General features: G+C 32.8%; 1 protein-coding gene across 6 annotated transcripts in view; it reads right to left on the reverse strand.

Annotated features, from left to right (window-relative positions):
• The window catches only part of LOC124368845 (zinc transporter foi-like), a 73,815-nt gene extending 48,883 nt beyond the window's left edge, over nucleotides 1-24,932 (reverse strand). Inside the window, exons 1-2 of one of the 6 annotated variants that reach the window (XM_046826282.1) lie at nucleotides 24,825-24,881; nucleotides 12,348-12,442 (exon numbers count right to left, since the gene is read on the reverse strand). Coding sequence is in view for 1 of the 6 variants with exons in the window: in XM_046826279.1 (XP_046682235.1) it covers nucleotides 10,999-11,022 (24 nt within the window). In the remaining 5 variants the exon portion in view is untranslated. The other 5 variants (XM_046826284.1, XM_046826281.1, XM_046826280.1 and 2 more) reach the window with 5 other exon arrangements.
• Between the last annotated feature and the right edge of the window lie 1,811 nt (nucleotides 24,933-26,743).

Raw genomic sequence — 26,743 nt, forward strand, 5'->3', positions numbered from 1 at the left:
TTTGTACTATTTTGTTTAACATTTTATGCACCAGACAAATGAAAATATAATAAAGAGTATTTCGGATTGTTTGTACAACAAACAAGAGTTTACTTGGTGAAAAAATATCTAAAAAAGAACATAACAAAAACAAAAAATGTACCTGGGTATTCCCATTACCATCTGCATGCCAAATTTATTCAAAATTGATTTGTTTATTTCAAATGCAAGCAAATGTGACAAGAAATTTTTACTAAAACCTTCTTTTAACTTGTATGGTTCTAAAAACCAAAATGTAAATCTAAGTATATGTATGAGAGAAACAATAAAAGAAATTACAAGCAGAATTTTACCAGATTTAGTTGTCTCACTGTGAGTGAATGAAATTCAATATAAATAAATTATTAACATTGTATAAAAATAAATGTTTGGTTACAGAAGGACTCCAGTAATCATGAACAAAAATTAAGTATCTAAAAGAAATTATATTGTTCTGAAGTTAATGTTCAGTTAATGTTAAAAGGAATGGGAGAATCGTACAGACAATTGACCTAATTCAAACTTAAACCTTAGCTCATTGATCAATTGAACTTGCCCCTTGGATACTGGAACCCATCACTACTCTTGAGTTAAAGCAACATAATGAGGATCACTAAACTTCATTCATCATTTCATTACTTGATATCTTTTACTAATATAAAGGCAATTCTTACAATAGAATAAAGTTTATTCTAAACAGTATTTTACATCAGTTTAAAAATTAAAAAAGCTCTAATCACCTAATTCTTATAGTTTTAAACCAACTATGACGTATTATAATGTGAAAAATTACAGCCTACAATATTTTGACCTAGGTTTTTCTGTAATTTTAAAATAATACTAATAAATTAAATGATGCTACAACAGTAATGCAGCAACACCTAGTAATGCTCACGGAATAAGGATCACTTTTCAGTTTAATACTCTAAAATAAGTTAGCAAGCAATGAAATACGACTATTTCAGAATTAAAATATCAAATAACTGTTTAGATTAACCCTTAAACTGGAATGCTTTATACAGTCACACAAATTTAAACTATTTTTCAAGTTTTTGTCAAGCTGTTATAACACTGGAAGTCCAACAAATATATGCCTTATTATACATATGTTCTCGGAAAACTTCAAGGAACGTTTATACATTTTTAATAACTAAACAGTATTTTAATATTTGACAGCACTAAAAATTTAATATAACTATCATGTCTATGCCAAAATTAAATAAATTATAAAAATACAAAAGATGCAGAATTTGGTACAAACTAAGTTTTAATGCAAAATATTACATGAAAATGTATATGTATATGAATTACTTAAGAAAACACCTGTTGATAATTCAATGAAAATTTACTCAAAAATTATTAATTTAATTTTTGAGTAAATTTTCATTGAATTATCAACAGGTGTTTTCTTAAGTAATTCTTTGTAACGTATAAAATAGTCTGAAGGTATTTTATAGACCATATTTCATTAAAATTGGACCAACAACGTGTGTCTAGCATTGATTATAGTTGTAATCCATTTCCTTACCATCACAATAATTTCCTCTTTGTCTATAGTGTATGTAGGAGATTCTTAGGTTGTTTACAGTATTTTTTTTTTATTATTCAGATATAGTTTGTATCTAATACTGTATCTTAATTATTTAAATATTAGCATACGTATATTACATATATGGTTCATTTAAGTTATTTTAGTTGTATTATTTTGTAAAAAGACTACTTACTCAACACATTTTCATGTAATATTTTGCATTAAAACTTGGTTTGTACCAAATTCTGCATCTTTTGTATTTTTATAATTATTTAATTTTGGCATAGACATGATAGTTATATTAAATTTTTAGTGCTGTCAAATATTAAAATACTGTTTAGTTATTAAAAAATGTATAAACGTTCCTTGAAGTTTTCCGAGAACATATGTATAATAAGGCAAATATTTGTTGGACTTCCAGTGTTATAACAGCTTGACAAAAACTTGAAAAATAGTTTAAATTTGTGGGACTGTATAAAGCATTCCAGTTTAAGGGTTAATCTAAACATTTGATATTTTAATTCTGAAATAGTTGTATTTCATTGCTCACTAACTTATTTTAGAGTATTAAAGTGAAAAGTGATCCTTATTCCGTTAGCATTACTTGATGTTGCTGCATTACTGTTGTAGCATCGTTTAATTTATTAGTATTATTTTAAAATTACAGAAAAACCTAGGTCAAAATATTTTAGGCTGTAATTTTTATATAAACACATATATATATATATATATACACACACACACACACACACACACACACACACACACACACAACACTTATAACTTCACAAGAACAGTACATTCATAAAATTTGACTATTAAAAATGAACCGAAGGAGTTTAAGTTCACGACAAAAGTGCAGTGAAACAAACCAAACAAGCATTTTAAGTAAATTTGGTATAATTTAAATGTATGGTATAATTACTACCATATTTTTTAAATTTTTTCAACCCAATATACTACAATTTTTACATTAAAATCATATTTAAGTAAATTGATAAACTTCTTCTAGAATAGCTACAAGGCAGGCGTCTAAAATGCCCCAAACCAAGCCCAGAAAAAATAATGACTCAAAAGTTATTATCAGTCCTACACCAACTCAGCATATGATTCAGAGTCTTGCCAAACGCAAAGAGGCATTAGACACATGTTGACATCGTTAGCACATCATAGCCAAGTACTTGCTGTATCTATGAGTAAGAACTGTTGCTAGTTGAGACTGTCATGTACTTGCTAGTACAACCAAGTCAGAATATGGTGGTAGTCAAAATGGTCCGCTTCCAGACACTAGTTGCTACATCGGCACAATCTGTCTGCTTGTGTTTATCCCAACAGAATCATTAAAATAGAATTAATGTGATATTATTCAAATGTGATTTATTTGTCTGCCACTTCTATTTTGGCTGTACACTAAATAGTGTTTTTATTGTCTATAGTTGCTATTGCACAAAATTTTTTAAGCATGAGTCATTTAACTAATTAAATATATACAGTACAAACAGAATTACAAGTAGAAAATAATAAACTTAATACAACTCTATAAAAAAACCGACAGACACATGCCCGTTAGCAAAATGTTTACACATTAACTGAACGATCAATCGGTACCAGACTGAAGACCAGTTCACACATTAACTGAATGATCAATCGATACCAGACTGAAGACAGAGCAGACTGGTTTTATCCCAAAATCAGGTAGTGGATGAAGATAGCATGTATGCTCCACCCCTACTTTTCCTGAACAAAGAAAATATTTTTAAATGTAACTTTAGGGCATTTTGCCATGGAGTGTGTAATGACACGTTAAAAATGAGTTAGACTTCTTCTGAACATTAGAATACAAGTTCCCTTATAAACAAAGAATTCTTTCATACATTTTAGCAGAAAAGACTTTTTGCTTACAAACGATACAATAGACTAAAGCATGGTTATTAACATGGAGGTAACAATGTAGTATACTGAAAAAATAACACGACAAAATAACACATATTGCTATATGTTAGTTTAAAGTTTGTTACGTCAAAATTTTCATTCATTTATTCATTAATGGTAAGAAAGAAAGAAAGAAACACTTCTTTATTGAGGCGAAATTAGGACCATATGGTCCTTTCTTACATTTAATCTCTTAAAAAATATGTCTTAATAATGCAAATTAAGGCTAATTAACTATAACTTACACTTACAGTATTCTATTCACTCTTCCATTCACACAGTCATGATTCAAAGAGTAGCCCCGCCGCCCGCCGCCCCGATCATCCGGTCCAGGTATTTTCGTCTCAGCTCCGCCACAAACCGTTTTCGGCTCTCAATTTGTTTGACAGTATCTGGTAAGGAGTTCCATAATCTACAGGTGGTAACGGTGAAGGATCGGTTATAGGTTTTGGTTCTGTGTATTGGAATTCTGAGACTTAGTGCACCAGACCGAGTTTCTCTTTATGGTACACATACATCTGAACAGTGACATAACCTAATGAAATAAAGTTCTTCCCTGGTCTACTTTACATTTGCCAATACATTCACTTTAAATCCATGAAGGAAGTGACTACATCAATAAAACATTGCCTTAATTTCTGTTTGAATTTACAGAAATAATTTTTCATTTCTATCATAACTGGCAGAGTAGTAAGAAACTGGTCAAGAGTAGCTGACCCTGAATTGATCATACCTGATGTTACTCAAAAAATGGCCCTCGTACTTTTGAGTATGTCCCAGAATATTTGTCTGCCGCTGGAGATTTAGTAGGCTCCTAAGTGGAATCAGTATTTATTGTTTATTAATCCCATACTGCTCCAGATACCAGAATGATGGGATGGGAAGGGTACCACACCTCTCCCTTTTATTCCTTTAAAAAAGTTGCTTGCTTTTTGTCTTCGGAAGCCGTACTAAGTCTATAGTTGCAGTATAAGGGGTAATCCAGGAAAGGCGGAGATGATGAAAGTGACTGTTTTTTTTTCCCCTTGGGGCGGCCTACTGCCATGTGCTTAAGCCTCAAGGGCTTTTTGCGCACCCCGGAAGCACACCATGAGGCCTACCAGTCTATGATTTCAGCAGTTCCACAAACCGCCAAAAACAACCTATCAGGTCCTCCTGGGGAAATTCACCCCCCTTGTCCAAACTACCAAAGATGGCATACCGCTCCCTTGCTATTGAAGGGCAATCAAAGAGCAGGTGTTCGGCAGTTTCATCCTGGTCATCACACTTTCTAAATAGCGGATCCTCCTGAAGGATGCCAACTCTTTGAAGATGCTTCCTCAGGTGACCATGTCCCGTGATCAGACTTATAACCCGAGAAGACATTGATCTATTTAGTGAGAGAAGGTCCGACGCCACTCTGGAGGAAGGCGACTGTAGTACCATTCTGCTCATTCTCATGCCCTAATGCAGCCTCGCACCTTCTCTCATGTTCCACGCGAACCAATTTCGAGACAGCCCTAAAGGAACAACACCTCGGAACACCGCAGAACGGTTGAGGGCCCGTCATAATTGACGCTGAGCCCCGGTTGGCCAGGGCATCAGCTCTTTCGTTCCCAGGGATCCCCCATAACCAGGAACCCAACAAACGGTTACATTGTTGATTCTGGCAAGGGAGGAAACGGCTTGATAGCAATCCCAAACTAGTTTGGATTTGATCACACAAGAGTCCAGCACCATCAGTGCTGCCTGACTATCCGTGAAAATATTAATCATCTTGCTCCTATATCGCAGATGAAGATTCTCACGAGCACATTCCATAATGGCTGCGACCTCCAACTGAAAAACTGTCGGATACGGACCCATAGGGATCACCACCTCCCTACATGGTCTCACTCCCACAATTCCAGCACCTGTGCCGCTTTTTGTTTTAGAGCCGTCTGTGAACCATTCAAGCTCTGCTGGTGGAAGAGGTTTCCTTCTCTCCGACTAATCATCCCTAGAGAGTATAACAATCCTAAAGGGTTTGTCAAAGGAAAACTTTTGTGGCATCTGATCAGAGATCATATGCACAGCATCCCCCTGAATCAGGGTGCTAATTCTACAGTGCTGCAGTCCGACCAGAGTTCCATCTGCTGAAGACAGTAGGCACTCCTCCTGGCCATAGGCCGAATGACAATGTCCAGGGGGGCGAGGTTGAGACAACAGTCTAGAGCTGCACCTGGCGCACTAGGAAAAGCCCCAGTGATAGCAAGGCAGGGCATCCTTTGGATACCCGCCAGACGAGCTACCACCATCTTGGCCTCCGTTTTTGGCCACCAGACAACTGCTCCATACATTAGTGCAGGTCTGACTATGGAAACATAAAGCCAGTACAAGAGCCTCGGTTTCAGTTCCCAAGACCCACTTATCACGCGTCTGCATTGAATTAAAGACCATTTCCTCCTGGCAATGACCCTTTCTAGATGAGGTCCCCAATTTAGAGCCCTATCTAGGATCACGCCTAGGTACTTGACCTCGGACTTTAGCTCAAAGGAAGAGCCTCTGAATAGAAATGGACCAATGCCCTCCATATGTCGCCTCCTGCCTGGTTAAGGCAACCACAGCAGCCTTGGTGGGGTTGACAGTGAGGCCCACCTCATCACACCAATTTCCCACAATGTTCAGAGCAGCATTTGTCAGTTCCGTGACTGTTGTGTTGCACCATTTCTGAGTGGTGGTGTTATCATCGACTGAAAATTGCCAATTCTAATGAATTTGGAGCTTTTGACGTTTAGAAGACTCCCAATTGTTTAATGGAAGAATGCAACCTCTTCAGCTTGACCCCGCTTTTAATTTAGTTTTTCTTTTTAGACCAGCCTTATGTTCATAAGGAGTTCAGACAACTATTTTCCTCCTAAGATCAGGTGCCCACATCTTCTCCAGTCTCTTATTAACAAAGCTACCCATGTTGTACATAGGATAGAGCTGTACATGAAGATTGTGCTTCCCAGTTAAAAACACTACAATATAACTTTTAATGCTCCAAGCGTTATTCAATCAGATAAGTAGAGAAATAACCCAAATCACTCAGAGAAATCCTAGAACAGTTCAGCTACGACTGGAAGAACAGTAACATCAACTGTGATGGCATACAGTTTTATTACGTGTATCTACGAAATAGAATATACACTTGCAAAAAGAAACAATGTATGGAGGGAGGAGAAATCTGAGACAACTCTTACACTTAATACTGGGGTACTTTCACACCTGCTATAATCAGCAACCATTGCATCATGTAATTATATTTAATTTCAATAACACCACACCAGTTAAAATCAATTATACCTCAATTTGGAAAACCATTCTTTTCAGGAACCTTAAAAACTATCCTAAAACAAACTTATTAAGCATGAATTGCACTTTACATTGATATCCACTTTATCTGTTTCCATACTTACAAGTAAAGACTAACATTTTACCCATAATAAATAAATATGGTATCACTTGAACTTTACTTTAATTTTGAATTAGAAGTAAAAGATTTTATATCAATGTATACTTACAAGGAGAGCCATGGTATTGTACCAAGTATCTGTAGCTGAGTCTGTATTATATTGACATACTACTTTGTTAATGATTATTGTTTGGCTATTGGTTATGGTTATTCATTAACAAATGTTAGAGAACAATGCGTAAATGTGAACCATAATAATTGTAGTTTAATTATTATTTAAGTCACAAAATTGTACCTCGTGATACAAGCTGTTTTATTTTTAGAGGTGTAACAAAAAGTGATATTTTAGATGTAATAACACAATTAGCTCCTAAAAATAGCATTATCACTTTGGTTTGACGGAATTGTTTCATTAAAGAAACCACAACGTATTTTGTAACTCCATTTATTGTTTTCATTAATAACTGTTTAAATTTAGGAATATTTCCCGACATTTTAAAAGTCACCAAAGTCTATCCTATTTTTAAAAAAGGTAAAAGGAATGAAATAGCATTACAGACCTGTTGCTATTGTGCTGGTTTTGCCTAAGGTCATGGAAATAGTAATATGTAAACCGTTATTACATTTTTTGGAAATGGAACATGCTTTGTAGAGAACAATTTGGATTCTGAAAAGGGTTATCAACAGCTCAAGCTGTTATTTCTTTGGTTGATATGGTTCTGGACTGTTATGAAAAGAAGGATTTTGCTGCTATATCTTTCTGTGACCTTAGCAAAGCTTTAGATCGATTGTCTCATATTTTGATTAAAAAACTAGAACATTACGGTATTCAGGGGATATCTTTAGATGTATTTAGCTCTTACTTGAAAAATAGATCAATGTGTAGTATTAGAAAAAGATATATCTCTGTGTAAACCCATAACCTGTAGAGTCCCACAGGGTTCTGTTTTGGGGCCAATCTTATTTCGGGCTTTTTCACTGTCATTTAACTTATGGTTTGATTGTTTGGAGCTCTTCTCCTTACACAAATGAAGTATTTATCATCCAAAAAAAAGCTGTCAGAATATTGGCATGAGTCAATAAATATCATAATTGCAGAGAACTTTTCAAACATTTTAAAATTGTGTCATCATTCTCTTTATATATACAACAATGCCTACTTTACCTCCAAGCTAATTTAAATGAAGTAAACCTAAGGGAAAATGTTCACAATTATGAAACAAGAAGTTGTAACAATATCAACCTACCTCAAACTAGACTAGCTAAGACCGACAAAAGCCCAATGATGATAGCTATTAGACTATATAACAAGTTAATATTTTTTTGTGTAAAAGATCATTCTATTAGGTGGAAGAGTACATCTCAAAAGTATAGACGAAAGAAGACTTTTAGAATATTCATTGTTTTACAAAAGCTGTAACATTTTATTGACAAGCCAATGTATTTATACAGAATGTTTTCTGGCAGAATAAAATTCTTATTCTTAATGACAAAACATTCCATTGCAGAGTAATACTTGTATTCTGCACTAAGAAGAGAATATTATTGAAATTGAATATAAAAAGAAAAAAAAACTACATAAGAAATAGTCAGGGATAATACTATAAATCACGTTTGGTTTAACAAAATCCAAAGTGACTTAATTGCAAACATTTTAGGTACATGTGTCTATATTGATTATTTAACAAAACGCATAAAGGAAAACTCACTGCATTGTGGACAGACAGCTGTGTGTTTAATAAAATAGAGAATTTTCTCAAATGCCTTTTACTTAAAATTTGAAACTACCAATACAGTGTAAAAACTACAAAAAAATACGAAGATTTATACCAGTTGGTAATATACAACACACATTCTATAGATCAGTAAAAATTCAAAACAAAGTATGACTTGCCAGTTTATGTTCATAAGCCTAGGTTACAAACCATAATATAGCATTTTACTTCATTAAAAATCACGAGTTGGACAAAAGAACTTATGGTTTGAGGTTTTATTAGATTGCAAATTATTATTATTATTATTAAAGATAGTTAGCAAAATATTGTTATCTACATGATAATGTTCTATATTTACATAATTGGTATACAATGAAGACCAAACTATCTATTGGTGGTACTTTCAGTGACCTTGTATGGGAAAAAGCGCTATCAACCATATCTTCTTTCCTTCCTCTTTCTAATTTGCCCTGAAGATACACCTACATATGTGAGGATTCTGAAGCCTGAAAACTGTGCTGTTGTCAATTTTCATTTATTTTATAACAAATATAATCACATAATCCCATTAAAAAAAGTCTAAGGAATGAGGAAGTAATAATTTAACAAAGGAACAAGAAACTGTATACTCATTAATTTTTAGTTTCTAGTCAGTTTGTGAGAAGTGAAGAGTGGACATGTTTGCCTGGAAACAAACTATAATATACAGGGTGATATTTGGGGGCTCCTCTACTTAAGCCAAGAAAATTCTTTGGGAGGAGTCCAGACAACTGATATTTTCCTGTAGTGGACAGAGAGTAAGACCCCATTTTGTTTCTTAAAAAGTTCTTGACCCGTTTATTTTGTTGAGAACGATCTTTCATCAGTACATGTCAGTAACACTGAGTTATTTAAATAATAATAATCGTTTACTAAAAAAGTAATAGAATGATAAAAACAGTAATTGAAAATTTGGGGGGGGGTTTGGACCCCCTCACTGGCTAACTCCTTGCTTCTACTTATTTCCATATTTCTTAATGAATTATTACTGAATCACCACTGACTATACTTGTTGGGTAGTATATAATTGACTTTAGACATTTTCAATTGCCATCACAGAACTAATTTTACAAATGAAAATGTGGTATTGTGATAAATGATAGGGTTACTTTTTATTCTGAACACATTGCCGCAGACCGTTTCCTTTCATTATCCGGATATAAGTTTTGTAAAATAACTCAAATCTAGCTTTTCTGTAAATTATTTATTTTTAAGTATTTTATCCAACAAATGGTACTTTAGAAGTAATTGTAATGCTTTTATTTACAACTCAACTGATATACCTATTGTTCTAAATTTTACGGACGTTAGTATTCAACATGCACCTGAATGACATGACGAAATTTAGTTTGACAGCCGTAAAAAGATAATTTCATTGGTTATCAACTCTGGTCGATAAGATTGATTTTACATCAACATCATTTTAAACGCTATCATTGTTGGGATACGCATAATGAATATCAATTTATTGGTAATAATTCAGGGCAGAGTTTATTTTTAATTTTTGTGTAGAATTTGAAACACTTTAAGCACAAAATAGATTTTTAAAAAATGTTTTGTGGCACAGTGTTTAGTAATAGGTCTCTGGTGTACACATTTACCCTTGAAAAAAGTTACTTTCAACTGATCAAATATGCCGACAAAAACTGTCAACTACGTCAAAAAAAGTATTTCCATTTAACAGATCATTTTTGGTGCTTGCGGTATTGATTTTTTAAGAAATTGAAAAGAAGGGAGTACGACATTTAAAATTCATCCTGTACATAGGGGCTGACATTATGCTTGATAGTAAAAATAAAAGTGTTCAAACTATTTTTGTATTGAACAAACTGATATACTTAATTGAATTATTTTAAATGGAATCAAACACCTAAAACATATTTTCAACAAAGAAAGCACTCATTAATTATATTATAAATAAAATTATTTTCAACAACTGCACCATGTTGTTTTTGGTTCAAAATAAATCTGGGTATAAAATTTATGCTAACATGGTTGTATGATTCATCAAGGTATAATATTTATATCTATCTTTTCTCGTAGAAGTCATTGTATAAAAATCTAAAGTAAAAAGATTGTTAAAATCTCTTAATTTTTATTATAACACAGCATAACTTTTTGGTTTTGGGTTGCTTAAGCTTTTTGATTCTTTTTCATTAATTTAATTTCTACTTATATATACATGGTGTTCTGTGATAAGTTGTATGAAAAGATTAGAGTCAAAATACTTGGTATTGGTTACTAAATGATGCATAAGGGGTCACACTCTAACATGCCGTAGCATTGTTCATATGATGTTACAAGATGCTGCATCAATAAATAAAAAAATCAACAGCTAGATCACTTACCAGGAAGTAATGTGCAGTGTCCATAAGATGATGTTCATTTACATATAAACACAACTTATTGGGGGAACAGGCTCAACAAGAAATCTTTCTAAAAACCTATTTTACTTTAAAAATGAGTTTGCAACATCACTCCATTACACCATCTGAGCCACTCCCACAGAACCCTTTGTAAACAACCTACACACTCCTCAGAAGTCTGCAGTCAGCAACCAACTAACTCATCAGTCTACAGTCAGCAACCAACTAACTCATCAGTCTACAGTCAGCAACCAACTAACTCATCAGTCTACAGTCAGCAACCAACTTGGCAGTTTTCATTATCAGCATGCCAGTTTACACTAGCTCTTTTACACTTACTGTGTATAGATAAAATAAAACATATTTGCCAGTTGGTATATAGTCTAGTCTGTAACTAACCAATCTTGTCATTTTTTAAATTATACCTACAGACAAAATTATTTAAAAGCTAACATTTGAATAAATAACTGAAAGTTTTAAAGTTGCAGATCTGCTTTGAAATTAAAAATCTATGACTTGCTGTAGAGTTCCATAACTATGAAAAGTTAAAATAGAAAATTTTAACTTAGGGTTTAGTAAGATTTTTTAATCTGATGTGTTGTTTCCTGACAATCTCTTTAAGAAAACGAAATGAGCTATTTACTCTGTTTTAGGATTTTACAACAAGCTTCCCTTTTAACTCATGATAAAATCTCACTTTTATTCAACATTCAATCATCCTTTCCTCTCTTAACTAATTTTTTATGCAATAACCAAAGATTAGGGGATTGTTGATTCATGGAAGTGTCATGGAGATATTAAATGCAACCTTAGGCCAATATGCGTATCATTTTAGAGGTCTTTATATTAGAATATATTTTGAGTGCCTACTTAAAGTGCTCTATTTTCTGACAGAATAATTCCTAATATGTTTATTTATACAAAATGGTGGCTCAATATTTAAAGGTTCAATATTGATTTTATTTCAACACCCACCATTTTGTAATGAATAAAGCTTATTAAATGTGTTTTGCGGTATTACACTCATATAAGAAAGATCTTTAAAATGATATGCATACTAACCTAGGCTTGCATTTAAGATTTTCATGACACTCCCCACCGGCCATTCACCTAATGTAGGCATGTGACGGTTATTTCATAAAACAATTGTTAAGATAGTCTTATAACATTGTGCAAAGTTTGTAGATTTTATCTAAAATAAATAAATATTTATTTTCCAACATTTACATACATGTTTACAATAAATGACAAACTTAGGAAGTCACTAAGCAGTTTTTTTTAATCTGCTATGGTTTACAAAATATTAAGGTGTTTCCAAACATTTTACACACCTTGTATATACACAGGGTGTCTTAGAACTCTATACTGCTGTTTTAGGTATTATTCCTGGACCAATACTCTCTACCAACTTTATTAGGTATTATTCCTGAAACAAAGACAAACCAAAATATTAACTTCAAAACTCAATAATTACTCAAACAGCCACCATTTAGTTTTTTCCCCTCAACTATTTTATTTTTAGAACGGCTTGTTGCAATAAGTTGAAGTTATTACACCTTTATAACCCAAAGACCTAATTAAAGAACAAATATTAATGTTTTAATATCATTATTTTTAAAACGGTGGCTTCCTAAAATCTTAAAGCATAAATATCTTAGAAACTGCATACAACAAAGTTACTTATTGTATTTTATTTAGAAAATTTAATTGCAAATCCAATACCAAGTCTAGAAAATCGATTAATAAATAAGGGAGATAATTCGCTTTTAAATAGCTTAACTAAGCAATATCACCTGTCATTAACTGATAGCACTGCTTGTGAGCTATAACAATCAGCTGTTTTAATTTTAGCTGATCTAATCAGCTGATTATGACATTATATTGTTAGATTGTGATCATTATACTTATGTATTGTAAGATTTAGATTATTTTTTTCCAAACATAATAATGTGATGAGACAATTAGAATACCTATACATATATATTACACTTGATTTTGTAGTCTAGGTGTCTCTGATGTCAAAAGCAAGCAAAGAGTTCGTTTTGAGCTTCTTTATGCCGACTTTTTTACTATCTCTTCAAACAGATGTGGACTCCAGATTCCAGAAGTCAAGTGTGTGACAGCGTCAATTTCAGACGCTGCACTAAGCAGATGGTGAAATGGAGTTTAACTAAATGTTTATTTAAATTTTCGTTTCTTATTTAAATAACATCAATTTATCATAGTAAGGTAATAATTTTAGGTATCACAGATTACTGTCTCAACTTCAATTTTTCTGTACTTAAATATGATATAAAATTAGATAACCAAACTTTGGGAAAGTTAGAAACTAGGTTAGGTTGCTCACTGAGAAAAGCTTTCATGTGTACAATTACCATTTTTATTACTAACCCTTAGAATGCTGAACCTAAAAACTTTTTTCAGATTGCAAGAGTGTCAGGTGAAATTTGTGGTATATGAAAGAAGTTTTGGATATTTTTGAGCAAGGACACAAGACAGGACAAAAATACTGTACAAAATTGGCTTCCCAATATATTTTCATTCATATATATATATACAGCCATTCTTTTGTTGCGGACGTGACAGTTTACACACCTTCTCATTAGAATAAAAATTAAAGTTTTTTTTTTTCTATAAATATTTAATACCAAGCAGATAGACAAATGTGTATACAATTTTCATCCTGAATATTAAAAATACATAACATTATTTGTTTTAATGCCATATCTAATAGAGTTGGTGTTACGGACGTGACGTGAAAAGCACCCTAGGTTCTGACATAGTATGACAACTGTTTAAAAGTCTGTTAATTATTTGAGAAATATGCAATTTAAAATTATCTGTGATAGTCTTAAGAAAATTTCCTACTGGGAAACATTAATGTCTAATCAGAAAACATTGGAAATAAAAAATAAAAAAATGTAAACATTGTTACGGACGTGACTGGGTTTGTTACGGACGTGACAATAAAGTAAAATTTCTCATTAAAAAACCATTTATTTGACACAATGCACACTTTAACCATATATTATATGTAATAATATAATTAATAATAATATAATCATGTAATATATGTGTGTGAGGGCTAAAATCGCCATGGGCGAGAGAAAAATCACCGTGAGTGGTGGAAAAACTTTACCTGATCTAAAACCTGAATAATGTAAAAAAATTACAAGAAGAATATTACTGACTAGTCAGTAACAATAAAATAATAATAATAAATAAAATAATGACTAAATTGTCTTAGTGACAGAGCTTGACAAAAGTCCAAGTCCTAACTTTTACAGAGCAACATCATTTTTAAACTGGTAAAGAATTCTACCTCCCTTGGTAATATATCAGGTTTAGGCAAAATGCCAACGATCTGGTCACAAGATATAAAGCTTATGTCATTTTCATTAGGCTTAAACGTAGATTTGCCTCCATAAGGTTCCATAAACATAACTTCAATTTCACGATCAGGCTGTACTTCTCCTTGAGTTACTGCCACAAAATTCAAGTCTTTTTTACCGTGGTAAATGAGACGACAAGGTACACATCCAGCTTCAATTTCATCAAATGTGTATGGAGCAGGTTTCGTTGTATTTTCTTCTTCTTCTTTAGAGCTGTCCTCAGAGTCAGTATACACATCCTTAAACCTATAGAAGCGGTCATGATCTTTTGTTAGAGTCATTGAAACTAGAAGGGTTGTCTTCTTCTTCACTTGAAGGTTCATCACTTAAAGATTCTTCTACAATTGGAACTTTTAACATCAAATCAACCGATGTCTTACCAATGAGCATGTAGTTTATCGTCATACCCCTGAAAGTGATGCATAGATTGTATTTTAGGTATCTCAATCAGGTTGTCCCATCTTTTAGTGAGGAGTGTTGCAACTGAATCTACTTCAGCCTGTGGGGACAAATAAAATGACAGTCTCTTTGCACTTTACTTTGGCTGTCTCATAAAAATCATTAAGGCGTGCTCACAAAACATTGCCTCCCTTGAACTTCCCTCCAGGACAGTTCTCTTGACAGAAACCTCCCACTCCATCAACTGCCCCTTTGCCGTTGCCCCGAAGCAAAAAAATTCCACTCCAACGTAACTCCAAAATCTTTCTCAGCGTAGCAGACAAATTGCGACATTATTACCGGCTCTTAAAATTGGCCTGCACAGTTGTCTGAAAAAACAATCAACTTATTTACTTGTGGAACTACTTCCTTAAATTTAACTATAATTGCCTTCATAAAAGCAAACACTGAGTTTTTGCTGTGTTTCAAGTCATCACTTATGACAGCAAAACTGTATACTTTGTCATTGATGCCAAATACAACAGGTAAATATTGTAGTTTGGTTATGAGCCCAGTGAGCGCTTTGAATTTCATCCTGTTGGATGATCGAATAATTTTCTGCAAAGTCTACTTGCATTACAGCACTTTTGGGGTTCTTGGTCAAAGATTTTTTACACTTCTCAAAGTATTGTGCCTGTACTCTTTTAATATATGTGTGCGTCTTAAATGCAGCTAGTTGACTGTTTAATGTTAAAACCATCCTCTTCAACGTTTGTAGTATTTTTCTACCAACTTAGGTCTATTATTTACTGTTTTCCACTCCTTCCACTTGAGCCTTTTATTCATATCAACATCAGAACTTAGCAGAGTCTCTAATTTTTGATTACAGTTCTCGCATTCATTTGTCATACAGGTCACTGATTCTGTATCACAACAAACTGACCCTAAAAGCTCATTATGAGTTTTTGGGAATGCAGGATGAAATTTAGATATTTGGTTCAATCAAGAACGAGAAGTTGGCGTGTTTAATGCAAACACATACTGTATGGGGCATCTCACTTAAGGGCAGGATGTGTTTAGGCCGCAAGCTATAAAACTTAGATTTTGAAATCTTCTCGTTCTGGATGCGAACTTTTTAAAACTGTTTCATAAGCCTCTCTAATTCCCATAACCATATGGCGAATTTGGATCAGGCCCCGTTTCCAGTAAGAGGGTCCTTTACAGATTGACATCCCTTTTTCCTGGAGCCTGACGGCTAATCTCATCATTGTTAAAAAATTCAATCACGCTCTGTTTGCACTCTTCTGATAGTTGTCTTGATCCAGATTTTCTTGTTTTAAAAATATTTTTAACTATCTCAGGACCAAGGTTTTCATACATTAAACACTTAAAAACTGCACGTTTTTTTTTGACGGACTCTTAGGCAACAAAGCTTTTACCTTCTTCACAGCCTTTCCTAGGGTTCTTGGACTTTTGTAAGAGCCAAGATCAGACCCAGAGACTTCAACATTAACATTTTTCTTTCTCAACCTGCAACGACGCTGTCTTTCCCTATCTTTTTCCCTTTTTAGGAGTAAAAGTTTTATTATCACCATGTTAAATCTTCTTTTTCCTTAGCTCTGACGGCTCTCTTACGCAACTTATCTTTCTCAAGATGCTCTTGCCACTTAGTTGGATTTTCCTTCTTCTTCGCTCTGCATTTGGCAACACGATCTCTACTCGACATTTTCTGGAAAAAATAAAACAGGTTATATTAGTTTTAAATAACCACTCCAAAACTATAAGTTTAAGACTATAACATAACTAGAAATGTAACCTCTTTGTAATCAGTAGGCCTAAGCGGTGATCACATCTGCCCACTTCATCCAGTTGCGGTGTGGGTATGTCCAGTAACTCAGTAACTGGCGAATAGGAATGCCCAATGAAGACAAGGTGAAGGTTTAACCTTTACTGTTGTTTAGAATCCATTAAAATTACAAATACTGTAGGCTATCTAAGGGTTTGATATCACCACTCACCCACAACCTTAATTATATTGGCATATTTTACTCAAACGAAGTTTAATGTTTAGCACACATTTTTTTAAGGTTGGAAACACAAGGCACCATGTAAGCCTAGGCTACTGAAATCACTGCAAGGTACAAAAACAAACTTCAAGTAGGCCTATAGGTTTTAAAAAGCACACACAAGCTGTTAAACACTGCCTTTTCCATATCAGACAAGATAGTATCGTGTTTAACAGTACGAGATGTCACGTCTGTAACACTTATTTTTTGTCGAAAATATTTTTTATTCATTTCACATAAAGACTACCAATTAATTAAAAAAGGTACACTCCTAACTTTTATAAAATTTCATGTTGATTAACCAACTATTACAATTGGTATTTAAACTTTTAGTAGTTTTTTGTTACGGACGTGACATCAAGAATTGATTTTTGTATTAGTTAAAAAAACCAGCAAAAACTTACCAAATCAAAATGAAAATTTCCCCAGTTGAAGAGAAAACTTCAATCTTCTTGAACATAACCTCAATTTGTTTGGAGGGAAACTATTAACAATGTATCAGCTGTCCAAAAAAAACATATGTTTGGTTACATCTAGCCAGTAAGAAAGCTACAACTTCAAAGCTAAAGAAAATGACAAAATAATTTTTTTTAATGCAAAATATTATCAGTTCTACTTTTATTAGATGTTTTTGAAAGGCTTTATTAACGGTTATATTAGGAAATTCAGTAATTAATTTTTATACCCTTAGGTGTATGTTTGAAAAGAATGGCTGTATATATATATATATAAAACACACAAACATATTAATATATATTTATATAAATATATATATATATATATATATATATATATATATATAATACTCGTGTACAAAAGAACATAGGCAGCTATAAAAGTTTCAATTTTATAAAAAAAATTTATAGGCTTTTTACATGTACACTTTTTTATCTTGATAGAAATTATGTTTTGCAATAGAGAATTAGAAAAACAATAAGAAATTATATGTACCTATAACATAGATCTAAAGCAAAATCTAATTGAAAAAATGAAATAAAAAGCAATGACAAATTGTCAGTTACGTCTAACTTTTGCTACAATGCTGTAAAAAAAAATCGGTTTACCAACATATTTTACCAGGGAACATTTTTTTATGCTTTTTGAATCTGTGAAGCTTTTCGACACAGCATAAGCCAGTAAAATAAGGACATTATTCTATAATAAATAAAATATGAAGTAACCCACTACAGGATATACAGCACTTCTGGAAAGTACGGGGTCTCCTATAATAGGGACACCATGGGTTAAGGGTTTGAACTAAATTTGTCCAAAACATCACACAGCTCAGGACTTACAGGTTGCAGATAGCTTACTGTGAAATTTACATTAAGATACACCTTGCGGAGCAGTGAGCTGTCTAAGTTCACAGATAACACAATTAGTCGACCCAGAACAGGCCGCACAATAGGTTGCATAATTAGACAGCTCTAAGATTGAGCATAAAAATATCTCTACACATTTGTCAGTGAAGTTTTTTAACAAGAGGAACTTACATCAAAATTACTACTGTATAATGTACCACAGGGTATTTCCAAATGACTATTGCATTAACTTCAATTCCTTTCAAATAGAAATATAATGTAAGGTAACATTAGGGACATCAAATAAAATCAAAATTAAGAGCTACAAAGCATCTTTACTTGACTCTAATGATGATATGGGTTATTATTCCTACCATTATCTGAAATAGACCAAAGAGATAGCTAATCTTTGCTGATAGAATAATCCGTTCTTTTTGTGTAATGTGAGTGTTCTGTCACAAGCCCTTTCTAGATTTTAGTTATGAGAACCACTAGCTTCATTCATGACACTAGAGATTTTTGTATTTATGAGATTGTTGATAATATAATCATGATGTCTAATCAAGTGTTTATTGACGTTTATGATAGTATCAGGACACACCAACCATTATTTCTTCAAATATTTATTTGAATTTATATGCTTCAAACGAAATATAATTATTGCAAAAGAAGAAGCCATAGTGTATTTTGTGCCATCTGACAATGGTGAAGTGCCACAGCAACTGTTAACTCCATTGTCAGATCTGACACAGAAACTCACCGTATGATAAATACTTAGACTATTAAGGATGACTTAAAAATATGTTAAACGAGAGCCTCTAGTTTTGTGGATTGTCACTATTAATCACTATCACTTTCACTTAGCTAATAGTTTAATGATGACAGTAGAGTTTGAATGCTTGAATAGCTATGTTGCAAACATGACTTCTATTATGTGAGGATATTTTTGTAAAAAAATTCATCCCAAAAAGGCAAACTGAAATTCTACTGCCCTTGATCAAAATAAAATAAGTTGTTAACTTGATAAATATTTGGTTTAGGGACTCCACTGATAATGATCTAAAACCATCTTCATTATAATTTTAATGATGTAATCTTAAATTAGCATCAGTTTGTATGGACACTAACTAATTTAAAGTACCAGGAAACATATCAGACCTCCAGAGGATCTGTTCGGATCTTCGGATATACTTATTTTTACAAGCCATACTTGCAGACAGTGGCCACACACTACTAGCGGTGAATAAAATACATCATTCGAGAATATAAAACTCCAGAAAGCCTGATTACGAATGATTAACCCTGTTGAGTGGTAAGGCACCAGCAAATCAAACACAGTATAAACCTTGCTAATTGGCTTGATTGTCTGTACTCTGACGATATTATTAATGTATACAGTTACAATATACAAATAATCATTTAGCTTTATTTAATATGTTTCAATGTATTGATTAAGTTAATGACCATTTTATTCTTCCTCATGGGTCTTTGGAGTGATAATTAACCATGATGTTGTTATGTTTTGTCAGCTGAAGAATTCTTCAGATGCAAATTGTGTGTTGTGCTCGTAGCAATCTCTATCAAGTATAACAATATCAATATTAATATTTGGATGTTTCCATAACAACAAGCATTTGTTTGTTTTGTTTCGAGTATTATTGTCAAGTACATAAAAGTTTAACGAGCGTTTGTTGAAATTTTTTTTACTGTGGAAAATATATTATACATGAATTTTTTTTATAACTGCATACATAGCCTTTCATGTCCTATAGCTAACAAATATACATATGGACCATTTTTTTTTTACACATAAGTTTATAAAGTTTTAAAACAATTTTACTTAATAAAAATATAATGAATTTAATTTTTGCCAGAAAAAAATATGTATTTTTCATTGTAATACAAAAAACAAAAAGTATGACAATCTATCCGAAGGTTATTGAAAAAGAATTTCTGAAAAGCTTGTAAATATACAAAATCAGGCTGCCAATTTAATGGGGTAACATAGGAAAATAGCTACGACACTCAATTGTAATGTGAAAGGGTACTTCTGTACTTGGACGATATTGGACAAATTGGTACTGTTATTAGTTTCTATGTTAACATTTGTGAATCTTAATTAAAGTTTACATTATAAGGAATAGCTTAATGTAAACAAGATTAAATAAATCCTTATTGGTAGACCTAAACCTAACAAATGCCATAAAACTTTGTAATTACCGTATTAGTAAAGTAACAGCCAGTTGCCAATAATATCAAAGTGATCTATTCTGCTCATCCTCCTGAACAGAACAATACCGTGTGTTTTGGGCATGGAAATCACAAATGCTATGCCTTTAATTAGAAGTGGAATGTAATTTTTTTGTTATATTTGTGTACTGTGCTTCTTTTTCTCTAGTTTTTCAATGTTATCTGCAGTGCTGAGGTCAGCACAGGTTAGTATACAACAGGGCTGCCCAACCTACGGCCCGCGGGCCGAATCCGGCCCGTGAGTCAGTTTTATGTGGCCCGCCTTGCTGCCAAAACAACCAAATTTGTTTACAAGCATTTGAAATATTAAATAAATACAAATTTTGAGAACCAAGCAGTCCAGCCGATTTCACGTAGAACAAGCCGTATTCATTTGGTGGAGTATGAGTGTTGAAAGAAGTAAAGTAGTTGCAGACAGATTTCACTGACAACGGTGGTGGCTGCCGGCTGGCGAATAGAGCGTGCGTAAAGCACGGCACAGCGCGCGGTGCGGCGACGTAACCCCTACCCAACTCAAGGTAATTTGTACCCTACTCGCCACGTAATTTGTATGTCCTAGTATCCTAGTAGGATTAATTAAAATCAATGTATTCATTCAATTTATTGGTGACTTTTTTATTGTTCCCTCAGAATTAGAGCAAACATCCAAAAGTCTGGGTTTATATTTATTTCTACTAAAAGAACCTAAAAACATAATATATTATAAACCTTTACCTAACAACTAATAAATAATAAGAAATTACAATAATCAGGAAACAAGGGCCAAATAACCTTAATACTCATATTTTGCACAAGATTTCTGGAACAAACCCCGGGCAATACGTTATGTTTGGGGTTCCAAATCCCCTGGGATGTTGGCCCGGCTGGCCATAAAGGCTTTACAATGTGGCCCTTGGGTAAAAAAGGTTGGGCACCCCTGGTATACAACATCAAGAACTGTCTAGTGTGGTAGTGCCTTCACTACCTTATGGATAGCCACAGCATCCACTACTCAACTACTGCAGCGCATTAATTCTAATATCATCATTTAGTTTGAAAATTAGGTACCTGTTTTACGTCTGGTCTTATGTTAGTGGTTCCAACATTAGAAATTTTATTTTGGCTTATTTTTTAATTAATCATTGTTTTTTTTTCAGAGTGAGAGTATGAGTTTATTGTGTATTGTACATACATTGGAAATTATGGTTATGTACGGTAAGTTTTGCTCATTTATTAAATCAATGTTTGTTATTTAACATTGTAGTTCTAAAACGTTTGGTTAAATTTGTTAAATTACATAATTTTCAAATTTGTATGATTGCAAATGAAATTTGTATCCAAACTGGTAACGAAATTCATATGATTAATATATTGCAATTGTCCTCCTGAACAAAACAAGATACGTTTAAAGGGGTTAAAATGGAATGACCAATATTCATGATTATCGAATCATCTTTATTCATAAGTAAAATCATCGATATAACTACTTACCGTTGAACGATCTGGCACGTGATCTGAGGTTGGGAAAGTACTGATCGGAAATGACCTTGGCCATCATTGCGGCCACGTACCTAAATTCAGACTGAGATCACGTGAGGCTCACAAACGTCGACTTTAACTTATTCATATTTATAATACATACGTATGTATAGCTTAATAACAAATAGCGGTCTCCTTCTCGCTGGTATCACTTCCTTTTGGAAGGTAGAAAACAAGAACCAATCGTCATAATGACATGTAATTTTCACAGTAAGAGAAAAAAGTCTGTTCTTTCTAATAATATAGTGTTTTTAGATCATCGGCAAGAGAAACTGATAGAAAAATAGTGGCCTCCGGATAAGACCAAAGTGCCTAATATTATTAATTTATCAATCTAAATATTACATTGTAGTGAGTTACAGTCACGGCCACCAAATAAGGCGGGTGGGTGGATTTGCGCTGCTGCCACGTATGGGACCGGTGAAGCGGAGGAAGGTCGAGAATCGGTCGCTCTCAGGCACAATTTGGCAACGCTGTGTGCACATTGTTGCCTAGTCCAAGCGTCGCGCCGACGCTGCAGCTTCCACACACCACCCTGCCAGTGCCAGTGCCAGTCTTATTCTACTGTCTGACTAGTTAGTGACATTAGTTACATACTGAAAATGGAGGAAGCTGGTAGTTCACGTGAAAATGAAAAAAACACCTGTGAAAAGGAGACGATTAGAGGGTATTAAAAAGTGATTTAAATAGTCAAACTAAATGTGTTGTAGTTAATGTCCTGAATTTTCTGAAAGGTTTAGCTGATCCTGGTGTTCTTGGAACAATTATCAATTATGTGTTAAGTTAATTGAACACATAATGGAACCATTTATTATAAACCTTAGAGACGACTCATCAGACAGTGAAAACAGCGACAGTGACCGTGACATTGACAAAGATTAAAAGCAAATAACTCGGAACCACCAAGTGATCAAATCAACCACGGACTGACACATAATTTCACTGTGATTATGTAATAGTATGTACTAACAATGTCACTTGTTTAATAATAATTACTTAAAAATGTTTCTTTATTATTTCTATTACTACACGTGTTTAAAATGTTTATATTTAAAATAATTTTGCTAAGGAAGGCAAAACAGATTGTTTTAAGCATGGTTAATTTTATTAAACTGAAAATATTTATTTAATTTTCGCTATGGTTACAATACATAGTACTATAGTTGAGTAATAATAAAAATAATAGAAAGTAAAGTATTGCTATTAAAAAAATAGTTGAGTAGAAATTGTGCATATACGCACGGCACACGCATCGCTCTGCATGTTTGATTTCAATAATTTAGTTTTGCACGCATTTCCCAGCGAAGTTAGTAAACTGAGAAAAATTTGTTTGGAACAAAAAATAAAGTTTATACCTTTGTCTAAAACTTTGCCACAGGAAAAATGTTCCTAACCAAAAAATAAAAAACTTCCTCGCTTACTGAAATGTTTAATACACCATGTTAATGAATTAAAATTGGTTTGTAGGTATTTAGTATTTCAAAATTACATTTTTGTATTTACATACAAAAATTATATACCGTTATCATCAGCGGTCTCTCCTGAAGCCAATAATACCATTTTCATCATTGTAACTTGTAAGATGTCACCAAAATCTCAGGAGAAAGCAAACAACATCAAGCTCTAAAATGGATACAATTCAGGGATTATTCTATTTCACGATGTTTGCACAATCTGGCAACGGCGCAATTCCACCCACCCGCCTAATTTGGTGGCCCCGACTGTAGTTAAACTTTTGTATACTAACATGTTATCATGGTAATAGCTTACTGGTATGTAATACCTCAACACGTTATTTTGTAATAATTTATTGACAAACAACAGTATTTCCTGTCTCTAGCGGCCATTACTCAAATACCATACACATGATATAACTTTGTTTGAATTAATTTGGAACAATAATGTCAAACTCATTTACGTTATAGACATTCAATACTGTATTATAGTGAAGTTATAGTTTTATATTTCAAAGAAATATAAGCATTTTTAATTATATAAAATAATACAACTTTATTTATACTAATTTTGAGCAGTGTAGCACTTACAATTATTACTTAACAGGGTAAACATATCTGTCAGTTAATCGTTCTAATCGATAGTTGACTTATTTGAGTGTTGGTCGCTTATCATACTGCAGCCTTTGTCATTTTTATCCCTTGAAATCTTCTATTGTTTCCTTCAGAAGGACGACAGCAATAGGTTAAAAACATAACACTCTTATTTTGCCATTTAGGCTGTTAAATTCACATTTAGAGCAATAGTAATAGTAATAATAATAATATTTAAGATTTAAATAACAAATGCAAGAAATGTCATCATCTTTACCCTATGCTAAATACCTAATCTACCTTAGGTCAACATCTAAATACAACTAGGTCTACAAAAATACAAAAACAATAATTATAATTCTAGCAGGAAAACGTAAATGAGCATGAAGATTACAAGTTAGAAAGTAACTGCCAACTCTAACAATAACTTATCATTCAGAAAATCTAGCCTAATCAGTTTCATTTGCATGCTATCAAGTTTATTTTTACTAACCTATTTACTGTGTATGGTAGGTTATTCACCCCTATTAGATTGTGAATTAATAAGTTTAGAACACTCCAATCAATGCACTAAATATAACACTGTATTTGATCGTTGTACGCTATCTAATATTATTGGAAATTTACTTGAGAATATTTTAAATGTAACACAACATTGAAGGAAACATAACCCCTAAAGTGAATACCCGTAAACTGACGTATTTAACACGTCCATAAAATAACCAAACATTTATCTATCACGTCATCCATTTTTCATATTTTCAAAATTACTGTAAATTAGATAAGCTTATCAGTGAATGCTAAAGGGTTTCAAATTCTATAACCGTATTTTATATACAAAAGGCCATTTAATACCTGTTACACTTTGATGGTCTATGCAATCGTCAAAATCGTCTTGCACTCCCTCTGTCTCACTCCCTCGCACTCTTGCTAGATTTGGTTCGGTTGTTTTGCTGTTATGCCTATATGATAGGATTGCACCATTAGGATGAGTAACAACTTAGACACTATGCATAATGTACTCGTGAGTTCTGATGATCATTACTTCTGGTTATCAAAATCATAAATAACGGAATAGTTTATATCATTACCAGAGATTAATATTGAGATTCAAAGTTTACGACTCATATTACATAAAAAAGAGTTAAAATTACAAGTAAATTATTCATTTAAAGGTCCTAGTGTGCGAAATAATAATGATAAAAACTGTTAATATACTGTACGTAAACAAAATCAGATTTAATCAGTATTGGAATAAAAAATAAGCACGATTTCAAACATTCACTTTTCTGCTGTTTCATAAGTCTTAATTTTGTGGAAACGATAGGTAACTTAGTCTTTAATAATTTCTGAAACGACAACGAATATAATTTTGGTGACATAGTTATCAGAACAAACGACTGAAAATGGACTTAACATTTTAATTTAACCAATGTATATCTTTTACAAAGAAAGTGATTTAGTTATTTTTGTTGGAAGGAAAGGATGGAAAATGAAAGGAAAATGTATGCTTTGCGAGCAGAAAAATTGTGATTGAACTATAATTGATAGTTTTCTCAGAAATCCATACAGAAGACATGTGTTAAGTGATCGATTACGGCATGCTCACTATGTATGTTTTTTATATAAAAACCACATTTATATGAGGAATTGGAAATTAAGTGATTACGTTAGGGTAAGTTCGGTTAAGTGTTTTTATACATACAATTTCATGGTGGAATTTGTTGATGGCATAATCCTTAATATTCGAGTACCGTAGCAGTTTGGCCGCTATAGAAAAGGGCCCCAGAACTCTAACTAATTTTAGTCAAGCTTATAGTATAGAAAATTTCATTTAGTAAAACGTTTTAGAGACAAAGGTGAAATTGAACATTTCTCATAAAATGTACCAGGATTTCCATCATGGTGATAACTCGAAGATGAAACATAATATGGAGTAAATGTAAACGTAAGATAGAATATGAGGCAGCCTATAGCATAAATACGGTAGATTTCACCCTGGTAGTGTTCTAAAATGGATTGTTATGTAGAATTAAAGATATAGAATTACAATTTTGAGTAGTAATATTTCGAGGTAACAATGACAGTCCGGAACCTATTAGCCATCCTAAAGGATCGTATAATATATCATTTAAGATAATATCATAATTTTGATTGTAATTTAATTACTAAATATGTGCTTCAATAAGCCAATATTAAGTGATTACGTTAGGGTAAGTTCGGTTAAGTGTTTTTATACATACAATTTCATGGTGGAATTTGTTGATGGCATAATCCTTAATATTCGAGTACCGTAGCAGTTTTGGCCGCTATAGAAAAGGGCCCCAGAACTCTAACTAATTTTAGTCAAGCTTATAGTATAGAAAATTTCATTTAGTAAAAACGTTTTAGAGACAAAGGTGAAATTGAACATTTCTCATAAAATGTACCAGGATTTCCATCATGGTGATAACTCGAAGATGAAACATAATATGGAGTAAATGTAAACGTAAGATAGAATATGAGGCAGCCTATAGCATAAATACGGTAGATTTCACCCTGGTAGTGTTCTAAAATGGATTGTTATGTAGAATTAAAGATATAGAATTACAATTTTGAGTAGTAATATTTCGAGGTAACAATGACAGTCCGGAACCTATTAGCCATCCTAAAGGATCGTATAATATATCATTTAAGATAATATCATAATTTTGATTGTAATTTAATTACTAAATATGTGCTTCAATAAGCCAATATTAAGTGATTACGTTAGGGTAAGTTCGGTTAAGTGTTTT

The sequence above is a fragment of the Homalodisca vitripennis genome, chromosome X (assembly GCF_021130785.1).
Source record: "Homalodisca vitripennis isolate AUS2020 chromosome X, UT_GWSS_2.1, whole genome shotgun sequence".
NCBI lineage: Eukaryota > Metazoa > Arthropoda > Insecta > Hemiptera > Cicadellidae > Homalodisca > Homalodisca vitripennis.